The sequence below is a fragment of the Chaetodon trifascialis genome, chromosome 21 (genome assembly GCF_039877785.1).
Source record: "Chaetodon trifascialis isolate fChaTrf1 chromosome 21, fChaTrf1.hap1, whole genome shotgun sequence".
NCBI classification, from domain to species: Eukaryota; Metazoa; Chordata; class Actinopteri; order Chaetodontiformes; family Chaetodontidae; genus Chaetodon; species Chaetodon trifascialis.
The window spans coordinates 9795758-9815477 of NC_092076.1; the positions used below are offsets into that span (position 1 = coordinate 9795758).

The 19720-nt window shown below is 45.0% G+C and overlaps 1 protein-coding gene across 1 annotated transcript in view; it reads left to right on the forward strand.

Annotated features, from left to right (window-relative positions):
- Positions 1-4328: 4328 nt before the first annotated feature.
- The window catches only part of nrg3b (neuregulin 3b), a 183285-nt gene continuing 167893 nt past the window's right edge, over positions 4329-19720 (forward strand). The window contains exon 1 of the mRNA XM_070991423.1: positions 4329-6834. Within this exon, the coding sequence (XP_070847524.1) occupies positions 6000-6834 (835 nt within the window). The 5' untranslated portion in view covers positions 4329-5999. The remainder of the gene's footprint in view (positions 6835-19720) is intronic.

Here is a 19720-nt window from a genome sequence, read left to right on the forward strand (position 1 = left end):
CAGCGGCACACAGAAAATATTTGTTTTGTTCATTTTTGACCAGCGCTACTGCAAGTATGCGATCTGTGGAAAAAGTGTTCACGACACATGTAGTTCTGTGATTAAGTAGGGTCCAGGCAGAGCACTATTCTGTGAGACTTAACCCTGACCCTTCGTAAAGTGACAACCTCAGGTCTGATTTTTTTTTAACTTATTACATCTTTTGCTTTTTCTTTTAAACCTACTTGAAAGAAGGTCATTTTTCTTTTGAATTATGACATAAGCCACAAATTGTCCCCCAAACAGAGGCCATGCCTTCGCTCTCGATGTGACGCTGCTCCCATCTGTGTCCCCCAAACATCCAGTGCACCTTGTAGCCTCCGATATTCTTAAATTCCAAGTAACTCTCTCTGAAAAAAGAAACATCCAAGTTGAGGAGTCAGGTCTCGTCCACCATTGTTATTTACACAAAAATGAGGTACATTATAATAAAAGTCCTGTTCTGCCTCACTGGTTAGTCTGTCAAGAATGTGAGGACCCGGCATTCAGCGGGGCAGCCCTGGCTCTTAAGAAGTAGACATATTGCCTAACAAGATCCTCTTTCCTTCTCTGTATCAGGTACCTGGACATCTTCGTTCTGCTCTGACAGGTAAGCCATCTGATGTTCAAATGGAGACTTCTCCATGAACAAGACCTGCAGGGTATTTGCAAGTGCAGTGATCCCGCAAGAGCTGGGATTTCAAAGTGGATGGATTGGATGCAGCCAGGCAGTGCAACACGGTCTCTCCTGATTACCCCTCTCCATGTGCTCATTTAGCTGAGAGTGGAAGGCCGAGGGGAAAGATACAATGATAGTTGCAAGAGAAAAGAAAGCCCAGTAATTAGTGATGAACTGAGGGCCAGTAAAGATATGACATCTTGTAGAGTCCCATCCAGTAGTGGCTACAGAAGAGCTTGACAACAAAATTCCTAGCTTAGGAGAAGCTATCCACAATGACCACTGTGACTTTTCTGGGCTGACAGAAGACCGAAAATGGAGGTTAGCAGTGATGTGGGACCAACTAATCATTCCCTTAACAAGAAGAAAGCTCCATCTGTAATCTCAGAAGGCCTACTATACTTCTAGAGTTCAACAGCAGCAGTTAGGGATCTTAATAAATGTATTAACTGAAGCAGGAATAGAACTAAGCTTCCCACTGAACCACTGGTAGAAACCGGTTAACCCCATTAAGCACTAATTCTATTTTACAGAGTTGGATTGGGGCCACTCCAGGATTGCATTCAGCTTTTCAGGCTTCAGGAAGCCGTGAAGATGTATCCCAGGAAGAGGACACAGCAGCATAAAATAATTTCAGCCACATTGGCTTGAGCAGTAGTTGTTGTCCTGAAGTCTTTTGAGCGCTGAACCGATGCTGAACATGCTCGTGTTTGTTCTGGGAATACGCCCGGATGATGTCCGAGAACACAAATACAAACCTTGGCATTCGCCGTGCTGGAGAAAAGGACGGAGTATTCACAGTGACAGTGGGAGTGATGTGTATCTCTCCGGATGTGCACAAGGTTGCACATTCAGGGTGGTGTGCTGATCAGTCTTGATAAATAGTAGCTCCCTGGAGATGTTCAAATGCGGACAGCTGCAGGAGGAGACACTGAACTTTAATATTATGCGGGGGGTAATAATCAATACGGTGATGGATGTTGCCGCTGTTTATGCCCACAAAGTGAGGTAGGCAAGCAAAAGCACCACCTGCTAGCACATTTTTTTATTGGTTCGTACATTTTGGCTATATTTAGCATAGAGATAGGATGACAGTGGTGTCATAGGGAGGGTGCAGATAGGGTGCACCCATTTCTTCCCAAAGCACATCTTGCTCTGGAGGGACACTGGTATGGCTGACAGCTTTGATGTGCAAGGAAGACCATGGGAGGTCTCTTGGACATTTTAGACAGGATAACTGACACAATGGACACACCTGCTGCTGCCCAGCAATATCAAATCCATAAATGTCACCCGACCAGGAAGGCGCCCAGCCGCGATGGACCCGATGAAACGATATCTCCTCCTGGTGACAACCTTGCTGGACCAGGATAAGTGAGATAGCAAAGAGGTGAACTTTTAACTGACACCAGTGGATATTCATCAAGGGTTAATGGCTCCCTCTGGACAGCACTCTCACTCATGGCCACCTGACCCAGTCATAGACCATAGTACTAAGGCAACTTGAATCACAAGTGAATATGATATAATAGGGAATACCATTAATAACTAGGGGTCTGCATCACCTCAGCCACTCAGAAAACCCTAAGAAAATCCCCATTTTGTCTACATTAGGAATTAATTTTTCAGTAAGCATTTATACTCCAGAGCAAACCTCATAGAAACTTTCCAGCCTAACTCCTCATTCAAAAAACAAAGTGTTACACAATTGAAACCAATATTTCAATGATTTGAATAAATTCCTCCGCTGGAAGTCGGATTCTTTCTTTCCTTGTGAATCTTCAGATACTTGAGAGGGGTAAAAGGAGCACAGCGTATTCCTGGGAGGAAATGCCTGTCGACAGCCTGTCAAGTTCAAAGGCGTCTTCAGAGCGGGACATTACCTCTGCTGCTTAAACGGCAAACAATGCAGGAAGACTCATCATAAGCATTAGCGAGCCGCTAATGAAAGATGTGATCTACACAGAAATATGAATAAGCATGGAGACGTCGCAGAGCTGCAATTGTGTCAGTCATTTTCTTTTATTTATGAAAACCATTTGATAAACCAACCTCAGGGTAATACAGATTGTTACTGTGAAAACAACGCGTTCAAAATGGCATCGTTTTGGAGTCATTCGGGGAATGCGAAGAGTTTCAAAAGGATCTAATTTGTTGCCGTAAGCAATAGGCAGTTTAGACAGTAATGAATGATTTTTGTAGGAGTGACTGCAAGGGTTTTGATCTTGAACTGTGTCTAGCAGACGCTTACGTAAGTCACGTGAAAAAAAGCAGCATTTGCCTCATTGTACACCCTCCTACCTGTTTTTTCTCCCTCTATCATCTCACCTCCCTCGTTCTTTCTCACTCTCCCCTACTTTCTTTCATCCTCGCAGATTCACACGCACACATTTTCAAGGGTTATTGTTACACAATATATCCGCCCACATTTTCAGTGATAAAAGATTTTCCCTGAACTCGTCGATTACTCCGGTTTCATTGTTAAGAAGAATCAATCACGGCAGCTTTAAATACTGTAATGCCACAACCCTACTTATCTTGAAGCAACAATGAATGAGGAGCCTCTGTGTTTGTGGGTCTTCCTCTGCAGGCAGTGAAAGAGGCTTCATTCAGTGCCACTTTGAGAAAATTGGAGACACTAAATGTCTGATTAGCCCTTTAAGAGCCGCAAGTTGTTTAAAAATGCCTTTTTTTGATTAATGCAATTGCAACGACGGAAGTTAATTGGGGAAAGGGAAATGACACTTTAAAATGTAATAACACTGATGTGTCTGCCACGATGACGTGTCTGCAAAAAGTGAAAATTGATTGCACTTTCTGCTGCTTGCTCAAAACTATAAATAGAACTCCGAGTGATACTGAATTGTGTCTCCTATTGCACACTTCAAATCTCATTTGTGGTATGTTTAAAAGGGTTAACTCATACACTTATAATGATTTAGTGTTTCTCAACTCCTGTCCTCGAGCCCCCCTGCCCTGCATGTTTTAGATGTTTCCCTCCTCCACCACACCTGATTCAAATGATCAGCTCGTCATCAAGCTCTGCAGTGGCTTGATAATGAGCCGCTCATTTGAACCAGGTGTGTTGGAGCAGGAAACATCTTGGGCAGGGGGGCCCGAGGACCGGAGTTGAGAAGGCCCTAACTATGCACTATGGCTGTGTTGCACACTTTTTATAAATACTAGCCAACCCTGGCTTTACTATACCCTACCTTACAGTAAGTGTGTTTTCCCACTCATGTTCTGATATCAGTAAGTCGCCCTGCCCATAAAACCTGACTGGCTGTGCGCCTAAAGCACTACTGTCCCTTGTGAACTGTAAAATAAAGGATTCATCCACTGCCCATGGAGGTATCAAGTTGAAGTAGTGCTCTAACTCGCCCATAAATTATGAGCCAGGTGTTTGGCTTGTTTGCTCTTGTGTGCCGCTGGTGGAAGACATCGGGGTGGCGGCTCCCTCCCTCCTCCTCCTCCTCCTCCTCCTCCTCCTCTCATCTCATCCTCTCCCTCCCTCCATCTCACCGCTCCCTGGGGTGTGTCTATGGCATCGCCTCTCCTCTCCACGCCGTGTGTGTGTGTGTGGGGCGTGCGCCGCTGTTGCTGCCGCCTCCTCCCTCTGCCTCCTATCTGCATCTGCTGCAGAGCTTAGCCAACACGCATCTATGCTCTCTCTCTCTCTCTCTCTCTCTCTCTCTCTCTCTCTACCTACCTATTTCTGCCCACCAGAATCTCTTCTTTTCTTTCTTTTTCGCTGATGAGGGAGTCAGCGCACACCTACACCCGTGGAGTCTGGAGGGGGAGAGAGAGATGGGGCAGTCACTAGTCGTCACTTTGGAGTATTGAGGACGGCGGTGAACCGGAGGAGCGCGCCGGATGGGTTAGGAGCCGTGAAACCCACATCACTCACCGCGGATTGAGCAAGCCTCCCTCCCTCCTCCTCCTCCCTCCCTCCCTCCTCTCTCTCCCTCTCTGTCTCTCCCCAGTCTGCAGCCTCCAAGAACAGCCGCCGCATCATTTTTTCAGAGCAGCAGCCCCCTCCCTCCCTCCCTCCATCCTCTCTCTTCTCTCCATCTCCCTTTCTGCTGCTTGCACCACTGTGGGAATGCAGCGAAGGTAAACGAGGCTTCTTTTTTTTTTCCACCCTCCTCCTCACCGACACCGGATCTATCATCACAGTGGCGGACTGCAGACAGACAGCTCTGGAGACGCACGGCTGTCACTCCGGGAAAATCAGAGCGGGGTGGTCGGTGTAGGGATTGGACCCGGATCAGTTGGATTTAGCCCGCGACACCCCCTCCCCGGACACCGCCACTGCCAACACCACCCCATCTCAGTTGCGGATCACATCAGATCCCCTCTGCCCTGCCTCGTTTCAGTTTCGCCGACTCTCCTCTCACTGGATTACCAGCAGCTGGAGCGACCAGAAAAGGGTGGCCGGGCATGGAGAACTGAGGGGCTATCAGAGGGAAAACTTGAAGTAGCCGACAAAGACACCCGCAACAGCAAAAGGAAGCTCTGTCATGTGTGTATAACAGGTTAAATGAACTCCAATCTCTGCCTGATAGTTAAAGGAATAAAGGAACAATCGGTGGTTTGTATTTTAAGGACCTTATGCGGCCGATAATCAACCAATTGAGAGTGGAGAAGGGTGCTGCCGTAGCCTGGATTGTTGATCTACGCACGCACACACGCACATGGATTTACAGCTCCAGTCTGAAGCGGATCGATATCCTTCTCCGTTTTTTTTTTTTCTTCTTCTTCTTCTTTTTTACATCGGCTTTTTTAACAAGGGAGTGAAGCATCCCGGGATTTATCATCGCTTCGTTAGCGCTGAACTACAGTGAGGCGCCCCCTCGCTTCGCTCTCTCACCTGTCCATAACCTGTGTGCTCGTGTGGGAGTGTGTGTTGTCTTGCGCATATCTGTGTGTTTGCGTGCGCGAGAGTGTGTGTGCGTGTGTGCACGCGAAAGAGTGTGTGCGTACAGTGTGTGTGTTCGGTTCGTTGTCCGCCAGAGGGAGTGTAGGTTATATTGCTTGTGTATGCATTTGAGTGCTGTGCCAGCTTTTAATTAGCAGTACGTGACGGAGTGATTGTGCCTGCTGCTGTTTGTGGGGTGCTTGTGCATTGGTTCATGTTTTGGGTTCATGCATGTACATATATAAGATAGGCATTGTGTGGGTAGTTATTTAAGATGCCCCGCATTTCTCCTGCACCACACCCCCTTCCTTGTATATGCCCTTGTGACGTCCGGCCACCTGTTTGACCTCCTGAACACCCCTAGAGACGAAAAGCTCCAGCAGGATGAGTGAGCGCTCTGGTGCAAGCACTCTAGCGGCCATGACGCTGGAGGAGCCAGGGGCTGAACAGGCATCTCCCCGAGCTCCGGGCCCTCTCCGCTGTGGCCCCTGTGCTGTGTGGCCTCGCCAGCAGACGTGGCTGTGTGCTGTGCCCCTGGTAATGGGTTTTGTTGGACTGGGACTCAGTCTCATGCTGCTGAAATGGATTGTAGTGGGATCTGTCCAAGACTATGTCCCCACTGATCTGGTGGATCCTAAAGGTAGCATTGGACAGGACCCTATATTTCTCTCCAAACCCAGTGCCATGCCCAAGGGGCCCGACATTTCCACCGCCACCACAACTTCAGCTGCCGCCACGACAGCAATGGTGGCGACCACCACGCCGTTAGCCGCGGACGGTACCGCTCCAGCGCCAAGAACTCGATCAGGGCCACCAGCAAACCACTCAGCCAATGGCAGCACTGCCAATGGAGATGGCAACCGAGCCCCACACCTCCACAACCGCGTTGGCACTCGTATTGGCGGGACTGTGGTTACCACTTCCACCACCCGCGCCACCCGACTCACCCCACCACCCGGTGGCAAGGAGGTCACCCCTCGCAGCACTGTCAGAAAAGGAGGCAGCGCTAGCGATGGACGTAACGGAGCTGCCAACTCAAAGCCAGGACACACTTCTGCCACCATCACCACTACAGCATCCACCACAACTACAGCTACTGTGAAGACCACCGCCAAGCTGCAACCGACCACCTCCCAGCCAGTCAAGGCCACAACACGCTGGAATCACGGGCGCCCAGGAAAGGGCCCAACCACACGCCCACACCACCGCTTCCGAACACGTAAGTCCACTTTTTGGGTTTGTAGATTTGTGTGAGTAAGTGCAGTTGCGTGAGGTTATCTGTGGATGTTGAGATGAGTGTTTCACAAGAGCTCTTTTCTGGGCCTTTACGGCAGTAATAACGGTATGTCACCATAGTTGCCAGTTATCACATATAACTGTATCCCTGGGTAAAGAGATGGAAAAAACTCTTTTGTCAGATGTGCTTCGATATGACTCATGGTCTGCGAATATAAATTATTGCCTTTCATATCCACACGGAAAGTGGATACTCCAGCAGCTTAACGTTAATCGTATTCATTAGCACAGACAGATATCAGGGGATATTCTCAGTATTTTCACCCCTCTCATCTTTATCTTTCACTTGTGCATTAATCCGATATGAATCTTACCTCCGGAGGAGTTTTTTTTCCTCCACACGCTGGTTGAAGTACCATTAAAGGCAGGGCTCCATCCAGAATTTATTTTGTTATGTCTGCTAGACTTGGGATGTTAAAGCTTTGTGATGTGTGCTGTGACTCAGGACAGCATATTTGTGTTATGAAAACAAATCACAGGAGCTGGAGAGGTGTCGAAGTGGGAGAAAGGTTAGCTCTCACCTCCTGTCTAGAGGAATCAGATATAGCAAGGCCACACATCTCATTTAGATGAGAGGATACTGGGAGCAGAGTGTCGCAGGTACTGCTTTCACACTGCAGGGATGATGCTGAGGGGGAGCGAGAGGGAAAGAGGCTCAGAGGGGAAAATAGATGGATGTAGGGATGAGAGTAAGGCTGGAAAGGACAAGTGGATATAGATGGGATAGGAAATGGAGAAAAAGAGGGAAAATACTTGGAGAACAACATAAAACTGAAGAGGTTGGGGAAGGAAGGAAGAGAATGCGGGAAGCACAACAAGGCAGGAGAATGAAGAATGGGAGCTGTGAGTTGAAAGAGATGGCAGATGGAGTGGGCTAAGTGAGGGAAAGGCTTGAGGGAGATGGAGGGGATAAAGCAGGGGAGCTGTGAATTTTGCATATTTAACATTGTGTAAAGATGGAAGGCTTCTTGATTATTCTTTCCACGAGGGGCATGTTTTTAACATCACAAGGTGTTTGGTTTTTTTTCCAGAAGTGGGTGGGGCAGGATGTGAGTGTAATCATGTCTACTGACTATGGAGCCTTTTTTTCCCCCCTCAAACTCTAGTTGCTCTATTTTCTAACGAAATCTGTTGGAACAATGGATTTAATGAGCAGCTTTGATTTAAAACTCTCTTTTGGGTCATGATCATCTACACTCCGTTGCATACTCACCTTAGTTTCCTTTTGTTGTACCAATGCGAAGGATCCAGTAACAAACCAGCACTGCGGTCAACATGTTAAGGTGAAAATACGAGCTGTTTTTGCAATGGGAGCAAATTATAAAATAGTCATTTTTCTGTTCTTCTCTTCAGCGAAGTGCTCCAGGGGCAATGGAAAAAACATTAACACATGAAAACTGAAACCATTCCTCCACATTTCTGGTATGGGTCGTATGTTTGTGCAGCGGTTCCAGTTGACTGCATTCTATCCTCTCATTTATCAGTTTGATGCGTCATTGGCATCGATTGCACAGGCAAACAGTGATCAAGTGACACAGTTTTCCCCTACTTTACCTCAGGGCAAAATATTTCAGCATCGCAGCCTGGACATTGGATATTAAACTATTTGTACTCTGTTTGCGCCTTTGCAGAAAATAACTTCCCAAATTGAGGGAGAACACTGGCTGTGGTCAACTTGAATTCACAATGGATTCCAGTGGTAACAAAAGTAAAGAAATGCCAATAGGCGGCCCTCAAACTCCTCCTGCACTATAATCCACTGCTTCAGAGTCAATTACATCACTCGACAAAGAGCTGCCAAACAGCTGAAAGCTGCCAAACTGGGCAGCCCCCTTGTGTGAACATCAGGACGCATCTGTTTGTGCTGTATACTATAAAAGGGCACTGCCTTCAAAAGCTAAAGCATACTTAACATACTAAAGCTGCCCTCAATTAATAAAAGCTTTCACATATACAAGTATTTTTCAGTGGAGGCTCATGTTGATAAGTCTCCAGCCTGCTGCATGTTGACATCACACAGAGTCGGCTGACATTTTGGCCCACTTGTGGAGTTTTTATTCCTGTATTTAGTTAATATCTGTCAGGCAACAGGTGGCGCTTTACAGGCCCCCGAACACACCTCAGCTATGCTCACTGAGTTTCAAATCACAGATTTTTGCCAGTATTTTTATGAACTCTATGTTGCCAATAGTGTAAACTCTCAGCCTCTTTGGTGTTTGCCAAAAGCATCACCATGACAGCAAGCATTATTATCATAAAATAGTGCTATTTGTAGAAACGGATCCTGTGGGTTTGCACCTGTCTGTGACTTATTGAAAAAGACCTTTAGTATCTTCTTTATAGCAGTTAAAAATAAGGAAAGGGTTTGATTTAAAAGACAAAACTTTGTGAAAAGACTTTGTCGGGAACATGAAGTGGGAACACCCTTAGTGTAATATATATAGATATATATATATTTAAATATCTAAGCTATAATGATGCAGTGATCTGACACGATGTGGCTTTTTCAGTTGACATTTCACTAATAAGACTTATTGAAGCCTCTCCTTGCAGTAAAATTGCTTTGGGTCTTACTCAGATACGGTCTATTCTCCTGGCCCAGGATCTGTGCATGAATGATTTGCTGCCATTGACTGTAGGCTGAGACATCTGTGGCAGAAATCGGGTATAATTAGCTACTTCTTTCTTGTCAAGAAGCACTCCTCGTATAGTCACACTTTTACTCCAACACATGCCTTCTGAAGAAAGAAATGTGATGGCACAGGAGAAGCATGTTCACAAAAGTCATCATTTGTGCAAAACCACAGCTGTAAATCTACGGGTTTATATAAAACATATTCTTTAAATAGGCCATTAAACTATGATACACTTCCATTATTTGTGAATGATTTGACTTAATACTGAATTTAGTCAGTTCAAACAACAATAAACTTTTGGGCATATGGCTGGAATTGAATGGTTATTGTTCACTGTCATTGTTAACCCACAGCTATGCTTTGGCTTCTTGTGGCTATATTATTCTGTATTAAACCATTCTCTTAACCAGGTTTTGCTTTTATTCACGTAACCATTTGTACTGCATTTTGTGTTACATGCACAGCACTAGCACAGCACTGTTAAGGGCAGAGCACGAGCCTTTTATGAAGCTAACTCTGGATTTTCGGGAACGGAACTTCCTCTAAAGCTTGGCTGTATCCAGCTTACGGTGACAGTATGTAGAGTTGTGCAATGCAGCGTATTTAAAGCGTAATCATACACAGAAAATGTGTCGACTGATGATGAAATACTCTGTAAAACATGGCTTCAGGTGCATTTTTCTTTACCCACAGCCATGTGATCTCATATTTTATTTTAAGTTGTGTGCTAATGCAGTCATACTATACAGTCTCGGGTTTCAGATAATCCGGTCTGCATATAGGAGGCAGTAACATGATTTTTTTTCCCCTCCATTCTACTCTTTTGCTATTGCGCCTGCTGCTTGGTGTAAAGATCTAAATGAATCTCTGTCCTGGAAGAAAGAGGAGCTCTGTCCGTTGGGGATAATGACGTATCTTACTTCCTCCTTTTGTCTTTTTTCTCGTCTTGCGCCCTCATTCTCCCTCTTTCCCAGTGGTTATTGTGCCTCTTTCTGTGTCATTGTATTCCACCATCTATTTTGGCATTGCCTTTGTGTTTTCCATCTTCCTGAATGCGTTAGCTCCTCGGCTCGGAGTCATGAGCATATGGGCAGACGGAGGGAAAAGTGGCACACTTGTGAACACAAAGACAAGCATGTAGCGTGTGTGTGCCCGTACTCATGAATCTACCATGTCGTTTTTTGTGTCTGAGGCTATTATGTATCCGACTCCCTTTTCTACATACAAGCCCCATTGGCTCAGAAGTAGCAAAATAAGAGGCGAATGGAGCAGTGCACAATGGATGCCTGTTGGGAAACCACGGGACGTGGTGTTGGATCAGGGCCCATTCCACTCTCTTCTTGGTTGTAAGAAATCTTCCTTAGTGAAGTGTGGTTGTAATTCCGTGCACACCTCACTAGCCTGATTCCAGACTGGTGAATCGCCAGCCACATTGAAATTTTTGTCAGACGATTCAAAGGTCTGGTGTTGCTCCTCATTTGAATCAATGGCTGTTTCCCGGTGAGTCGGTGAGCACCTTTCATAGGTGGGCCTCATTTGGGGAACTTCATCTGTGCGAGAGCCAGACGCAGCTTTCAAGGCTTCTGTAAATCAACTGACTGAGACAATGGCCATTAAATCAGAACAGCTGTGCACTGAAGGCATTTAAGAAAAAAAAAAAGACAAAAAAGTGTTGTTGCTGCTCTCCCCATGGGTTTAATTTATCCGCTGGCTCCATTTGCACTTAAGAAAATGCATCTGAAGGATTCAGTGCTTATAGTTAGTTAGTCCTACTATAAATAATTTGGCATAAGTAGACGTGTTTCCATCGACCAGTGTTATGCTCATTTTCAATTATTGCACCAGAAAAGAAAAAAAAACGTCCTCAATTTTGCACTTAATGGAGGATTAACACCTTTTCTGAAAGACTATGATGAGTGGCATGAAAGCTTAATCACAACTTGCCCAAATGAATAAAAATCTTGAAGACCATTTTTATCTTCTTGATGGCCAAGGCGACTTGTTTTCTTTTGTCTTCTTCGAGGTTTTTTGGCAGTTGGCGAACAGCTGGCTGGAATAAATTGTTTATTACAGGCAGTGTAACGTAGCTCGGATAAAATAATTAACATTTGCTTAACAGCTAGAAGGAAACATGGCTGATCAGCATGTTAAAGCTGATTTCTGTTAGCCATCACTTGTGCAGATTCAGAGAAAATGACATGAAGCAGATGGATACTTCACTTGCAGTGACTGGTCAGGACTGATAAACTCCCTCCCAAACAGAAAACGGCTCAACAAGAGGCCAGTGTCAAGCTGAATGCTGGGCCGGTAATGAAATGACATTTCAGTCCGAATAAGAGGTTAGCATCATGCGGTCATGAAGTCAAAAGCCAGTCAGATATCATCCCACAGCTGATTTTTTTTAGGAAAACACAGGAGAGCGGCCGTTCTCTGATGTCACAGCAAAAATGATAAAAAGACCAGAGATGGATGTTTTTCCTGACATGCAAGCCCCTGTACTTTTTTTTTCCTTGTTTTGTTTTGTTTTGTTTGTTATTTCCTGGCTATACATGAAGCCTGCACAAAGTACCACTGTAGGACCAGTGGAGCGTGTAAGGGGGATTAAAAACAAAGATATAAATCCAGTTTGCCTTTCTCTCTCTCTCTCTCCAGGGAGGTCAGGCTCAGATTTGCCAGGCTGCCTCTGAGGCCCCTCTGTCTCTCCTGAGACACGTTCTGCTTGTTCGTCGAGGCTGGCCCGAGCAGGGCTGCCTCTGCACAGCGTGTGAGTGCAGCTGCAGCGATTTACAAATATCTTCCTCGTCGGGAAGCAAGCTATCACTCCTCGGCTTCTGTCATTTCAGGCTCAAAGTTGTTAAGGAACATTTGAACCTGAACTGTTTCTTGTTCTCGGCATGTGATTCGGCGAGCTACAGTCACACTGGCTTTTTGTGAGCCTCAGAAGAGCAGCTCGATGGTGCAATTTGATGTTAAAATACTGAGTAATACTTTCAAAGATCTTTCTTTTCTTCAGCAGTGGGGCTGGTGCCAGGGGCTGTCAGTCACACTGAATTAGATTTTGCTCTTAGGAAATACCTGTTTGACATGACTGCATTACAGATGTGAATTTGCCTGTCTGTGGTGGCCCCTGTACATCAGAGTCACATTTAAGTCGTTTTAAAGAATCTTAATTATTGAAAAAGAATGAGCTGTTATTTCAGTTTCCATAGAGTGCCTGCATGGATGTTAGGGTACCAGATATAGAAATTATTCATATTAGCATTGCTGGAGCAGGCATTAGCTAAACTGTGCCTTCAGACATGCTACAGAACATGTCATTTTTCTGACACTGTGAATATGGCCTCCATTAACGTTTCAGTTGTGCCAAAAATCTACATATATCATCTCAAAACAAAGAGTTTTGGCAAATTAATCAGACAGATTTCTTTAAAAAAAAAACATTCTTATAATATTTGCAGATTCATCAGGCAGTAAAAGATGTGTGATATGTTTTGCACATGCAAATGAATGCATCTGTGCAGCATTCTGCAGTGTTTGCCCTGAACATCCAGCCAGCAGAGACACTTGACACTGATGGGCGCCAATTACAAAGCAGAATACATCAGTGTAGTCAGTGGGGGTAAGCCTGCAGACAAATTATCGTAGAGTGACAGCCCAGCGAATGCTTGAAATTTTGTGGGAATTGATCCCATGCCCTTTCCATTGCTAGTGCCGCGCTCTACCCGCTGAACCTCACAGAATCAATAAAGAAGAGGGAGGGAGAGAGCCCCTAGTAAGGAGAGCTGAAAGGGAAGGGGAGAGGAGCAGAGGAGAGGGAGCAGAGGGACAGAAATAGGGTGTGTTGGAAAGAAAAAATGAATTTATTTGGGGCGAAGACTGTCAAAAACCATAAGAGCATGCTCCAGAAGTAAGGATCCAGCTGCAAGGTAAAGGCATATTCTCATCACAGTTGAGTGAATGAGCCTTGGCCAGACATTTTACATATCTCAAACCACCATTCTACCCGTTCTATTGTTATCTCTCTCATTTTCATGCAGATTGCCCTCAAGGTATTATCCATATTTGAATTTTCAAGTATTTCACTTCAATCCTGTCACCACAATGTCTGCATGATGTATCCTATACAGAACTGAATCAGAAGGTCTGTGTAAATCAGCAGAGGGGATCAGTGTATTATATGATATTATACATAATACATACATTTTAAGGCACCATTGGCATGTGTGTGTTCCTGGAATATTGTGCTATGCATCACACTACCTTTTGGTAAGAGTATGTAACTGTTAGACCACAGGAAATGAATCTGTTCTCACAGTCAATTAATCATTTCTGTCATTTGTTAAGCAAAATTGACAATCGGTCCCTTGTTCCACAGGATTTCATGTTTTTATTCATCATATATGATAATAAGTTGAATATTTTGAGGTTTTGGTGGGAATACAAGCAATCTGGTCGAGTTAATTGAGAATAAAAGTGGTTTGTTGCAGCCCTAAACCATGAAACAGCAAGTCGTCTGTGCTCTTTGTCCAGTGCTTCTCATACATGACCATGAAACATAATGCTGTCGAGGGCATGCTAAAGAAAAACAAGCTAGCATCAACAGGTGAGCAGTATACTAATGGTTTGGACACACGAAGGTGAAACTGCTAGCAAAATGTGTCATGTCGGCTTAGCGGTCCAGCGCAGAGCCTGCTGTGTAACATCCCAGATTGGAGCCTTGGACTTTTGTTGCATGCCATCCTCCCTCACACAAACGGACATTTGATCCTCGACTTGAGCCTCTTAGGCAACCCTTCCTCTCAGGCTGTGTACATATCCCTCCTCCTTCAGTTGATTTGGCAGACCTTAACCACGACCCTGGCCGTAACCCTAAGCTTAACCTTTTATAACCTTAAGCATACAGAGGCGCTAAAAGGAGTGGGACCAAGTGTTCCCTTGGGGATTTTGGCTCAACAAAAACCAAAAATCTCCTGTTTTCTCTCTCTGAATGCATGTGCAGGCGTACCAGTAAAACTTTGTGTTGCTGCTGTAATAGATACCTTGTGTAGTTTGATGCTTCAGAGTGTCCTTGGACTCTCAGGCAGCAGTCAGGGGACTCATAGATTGGCACAGGAGAAGCTTGCCTTCTTTAAGCACTGACTGAGGCCATCTTAAGGCTCCTTAATGTCACCGTGTGATTTATGTAGACAAAATGTCCACCGGGAGGTGGCAGAGAGAAGAAGAGGCAGGGCGGGTGGGCAGGGCGGGGGCTGAAATATTAATGTATGGGAAGAGAAACATGTGGACTGTGTGTTGCCGGAAACGTGAATAATTGATGAGGCTTCCCTTTTATAAAGTGCTTGAGATGTCCCATACTCAGCGGTCTAATGGCAGAGGCATGGTATGGGATTTTACCGTAAGGTATTTGCCTCCACAGGCTGTCTTTCTGAGGTAATAGCACCAATAGCCATAAGTGACTTTTCCCTGGCAACAAAATCAGTCAAAGTTTAGATTCACATTTTGCTTCTTTGTGCTCATCTCTTCTCATAAATGCAGCCCACAGTTAATGGTTACAAATGCTTCCACAGAGAAATAAAGGTGTTCTTAGCCTAAGGAAAGAAATAATCCTAATTGAAAGTAAACAGTGGGATCATTATTGTCTCTGAGCATGTCTCCCTCACTTTATATCTTTTCAAATTGGACGAAATGGAGGATAGAGAACAATTTTAAAGACTGGGTTTAGTGGTGGTGGTGATGTGAGGGTGCTGGGGGAGTATTCACTAATTCACTCATTTTAATCACACGCTGTCATGCCTACTTACCCACAAGTCTGCCACGGTGCTTTTTTGCATTTTTGGAGTGGGTGCTTTGTGGAGGCCTGCCTCTAATAAGCAAAACCCCAGTTCATTCACTCACTCACTCACTCACTCACTCACTCACTCACTCACTCACTCACTCACTCACTCACTCACTCACTCACTCATTCATTCATGGCCAGAGAACACAGTGACTTGCTGATAGCTCAAGGGGCACTGAGATATAGTAGCGCATGTGGCTGTGGCAGCGCAGAGAGGATTACAGTCCATCATATCTGATCTGAGACTGTTAGATCCCAATATTGAATTACGGACCCTGCGGGGGTCTCTGGTTCCGTTATCAATTTGCAAACGCGTAAAGGAAGGGGATGGGAGATTTGGGGGGGTGTGACTGTGAGGCAGGTTTTGGTGGGATGTGATGAATCTAATAACAGCCAATTTTTTTTTCTTTTCAAGGGACTGCAAGTGGCAACACAACTGCGGTGCCATGTGTGATTTAGGTATTATGGAGCTTGAGTTCTTCCCTATTCTGTTGGATATATGGTCCCATTTTGGAGGGATTACAGCTGTAGTGGCAGCATAAAGCCTTCATTAAACATTATAAAAAACATATTTATAGCCCGCATATCCTTTAATACAACATTTTAAAAGCTGTATGAGGGTTTATGAAAGGAGAGCGCCACGTGTATGCTTTTAAGGCACACATGACGTATGATGCTTTTGACTTTTATTAACGCTAAATGACGTTTCCTGTTTGAACAAATACCGAAGTAGCAATTCATATAGAAGTAATCTCAGTCGCTGCCTGCCGCGTTAGTAATTTCAAACTTGCACTTGCGATGCGGGCCTGAAATACAGCCTCCGGTTGTATTCAATTCCTCCAAACTCTAAACAGCATGGTCTGTACAGTCACGACTTCAAACTGAGGTATGCGCGGCATGTGGAACATGATTTCTCACCATCCCTGCTTCGCACGTAGCATCTGGGAACATGACGAGCCCGCAGGAAAGTGTGGATTGCGGAGGTAGCAGCAGTCGGATTGATTCACTGCAATGTGTGGCCTGCTGCCACCCCCAGTGACGGGAAATGTGCCATGGCGCCCTGGTTGAGATAGAGAGGCTTGTTGTGGCGTGTGGAGGTGGAGGTGGAGATGGAGGTCACCTCTCTCTCTCTCTTGTCTCCCTCCCACTATCATTCATGCCTCTATACTTAGTTTCTCCTTTTTTTATTCTCATCCTGTCCTCTATTTAAAGGCAGCCTCTTGCCTCTCTTTGCTCTCAGTTCTTCTTTGTGGGTTTCCTTCATTCGGCTCACATCGCCGACAATAACGGCCAATGAGGGCTCTTATCTTAGGAGTGTACCGGAAGAGATAAGAGTGTCATTCATCATTCCATATTAGCTACTGTCACCGCTTCCTGCAACGAATTCCCAAGGAAATACTCACAAGGAACCCAGACTGTTTAGTATTATTATTATCGGTTGTAATGCTTTTTCACAGAGGCCTCTGAAGTTCTCCTTCTCAAACTGAACCTTAAAGCTGCACAGGTGTGACATGCTGAGTCATCGCTTTCCATGACAGATCAGTGCCTTACGCACTCACTCCCATTCACACCTTTTTGCACCTTATGGCAGACCGGGACGGGATCGCAAATAGATTATCAAACTCATCTGTTATTTTGTGAGGCGTCTCATAATGGTGATATGCCTCAATTGCACAAGTGGAGGAATTAGCTAAATTTCCTAACAATACACGTCTCAGAGCAGGTATTTTCACAAATAAAATGACACCCCTCTGTGCTCGCTCCTTCAAAAGGCAGTTTATGAATACATTTCCCTTCTCAGAACTCCTTTCTTCTTCTTTCTGAAAGCAAATCCTCCATGTTCTGTCTTCCTACTAGATGTTTTAAGCATGACTTTAACAATGTCTCAGATATTGTCCTGAAAATTAAATACACATCCCTTGAGAACAGGCTTTTTTTTCCCAGACTCTTTCAAAACCACTGTTGTTAAGACTCCCAAGAAAGCCTTACCTAGACAGAGAGGTCCAAAGTAACTTGTTCCCATTTTAGACATTTCCTTTTAGAAGAAAGAAAACCTCATCTGAGACTTACTGTACCACCGCCTCAGATAACACTTGTGGTTTGAAGCATTATTTCTTAAGAACCGGTGTTCGTACATACATCTCATGGAGGACATTTTTGTGTGGAGGAAGCTGCCTTGCTAACACGCTCCTCTGCCCTCCTCAGAAATCTATGAAGCTGCAGAATATTCAACATCCAGCCGCTAGACTTCTGATCAAGACTGAGAAGAGAGAGCCCGTCATTCCAGTTGAAGCGGAGTGATGAGCTATTTTCACACAGCTCCCAGTGTGTTTTGAAGAACGCTGGCTCCATGTATCATTAGGACCTCGCTCTAAAGTACCTTTGATTGGACATAAAGCTTTAAGTGGCTGTAGGTCTCGCGTGGTTTTATGTTTGTCCACAATCGCTGATGTTACCGCTGGGGATTTGTTAGATGCTGAGACTCGGAGAAAGAAGAATTGAAGAAGCAGCATTTTTGAAACTCTGCTCCCGAGCTATGGAGTCCCATTCCCCACGATATTAGGGAGGCAACTTCAGTGAGACGCCTTAAAAAGACGTCTATTTCAGTTGGCTTTCAACTGTTCTTTTAACTTGCAGCTTTTCTGTGTCCCTGCACCTCCTTTTAGTCTTTTACTGATGTTTAGCTCAACCGTTTTCTTGCTTTTTTCATAATATGAAAGGCTTTCAATTACACGTTATTAATAAAACATCTATGTAGGAGGCTAGATTTAACCTGCCTTCAAAGATTAAGCGATATCTCGTTTAAGTTTTTGAAGTATTGGGTTCCCGAGTATTCAATATAAACTGAGAGATGACCTAATGCCCCTCATGAAGATACAGCAGATGCCATAATTTTCAAACGCTGTGTCAGAAGCCCCAGGTGTGCAGATCATGGCATTGACGAATAGCGAGAGAGGGAGAGCCTGAGTGGAGAGGGAGATGGAGGCAGGCATCGACTAAGGTCCTCTCATGTTATTTTCCTGGGGGCGCGCACAGCTTGTCTCATGCGGTAATCCATGCATGGTAAAACCTTATCCATGGGGATAATGTCAACTCACTCCCGAAGATAACAAGACAAAAGCCCTTGCCTAGCGCTCACTCCAGAGTGTGTTTCATATTCCCGTAATCTGCCATCTTACATGGCTCTGTTCTATGGATTTGTTGCCCGAGCTTGCCGATTAACACAAACATACGCACTCTGTGGCTTTGCACAGTTGCCTTCTATCAAAAAAGATGCTGGACAGAAATGACATTTATTTCATTTCAACTGCATCAGGCGCCCTTTTCTGTTCGAGTAAACACGATTGCGAATATGTGGTTCAAGCATAAAGGCTGCACTGGAGAACAGTGAGCAGTCGGTGGAGCTGCAGCTGTTAGTGCACAGTGCACCACCAATAGAAGCACTGGGGAGTAAACACATTTATCAGCCGTCACGCTTGCCAGTATTAAATGTTATTTTAGCCGTGGATATAAGTGTGCCAGGTGTTTTTATTACTCATGGCACTCATGGACGCTTGGTTACTCATGGCAAGTTGATTGAGCAGGCGTAAGTGGAGAGTTACTGTACATAGCCTGCTGTGCCTCTAAGTTATTATCATGGTGTCGAGATGTGTGAGTGCGTCATACCTTCCTGGTGTGTGTGGAGTGTTGCAGTGTCTTCCATCGCACACCGCAAGGATCAAAAGATCACGAAAGGACATTTGGCAGTGTAGCACATGCTCTAAGAAATCCAAGGTTGAAGAACACTGAATCGTCACCATACTGGAAGAGCATCCATCACATTAACACCCAAACCTGTCAGACAACTCGGTGAATTATATATTGAAAGTTCCCCCCAAACATCCAGGCAGAGACATCTTTCTCTCTGTCTCTGCCTTCCATCTGATGCGCTGCATTGAATCATTGATAGGACATCCACAACAACAGCACTGCTCCCTATAAAACACCTGTCACAGACAGCCTGAAAGGAATACAACCACAGCGAGATGTGGAATCTGTTTTGATCTTTTGAATAGGGAGCATGCGGCAAAATGATGCGTATTGGACCTTGTGTACAAATAACGGTGAGGTGAAGCTGCTTGCTGCAGTACCTGATTCAACACTTTAAAAATGAGGTTTTCTGCTGCAGCCAGCTGTCGACAGACCAGAGTCACCAGTGAAAACTAGCAACAAATTGTCGTCATCGTAACTTCTTGAAACAGCGCCGAGGCGTGAGCGACGTGCCCCCTCAGCGTCTTCTCCTGTTGTGTATCTGTGCTTACTGAGGAAATGGAAAAACCAAACCCTATTACGCACTT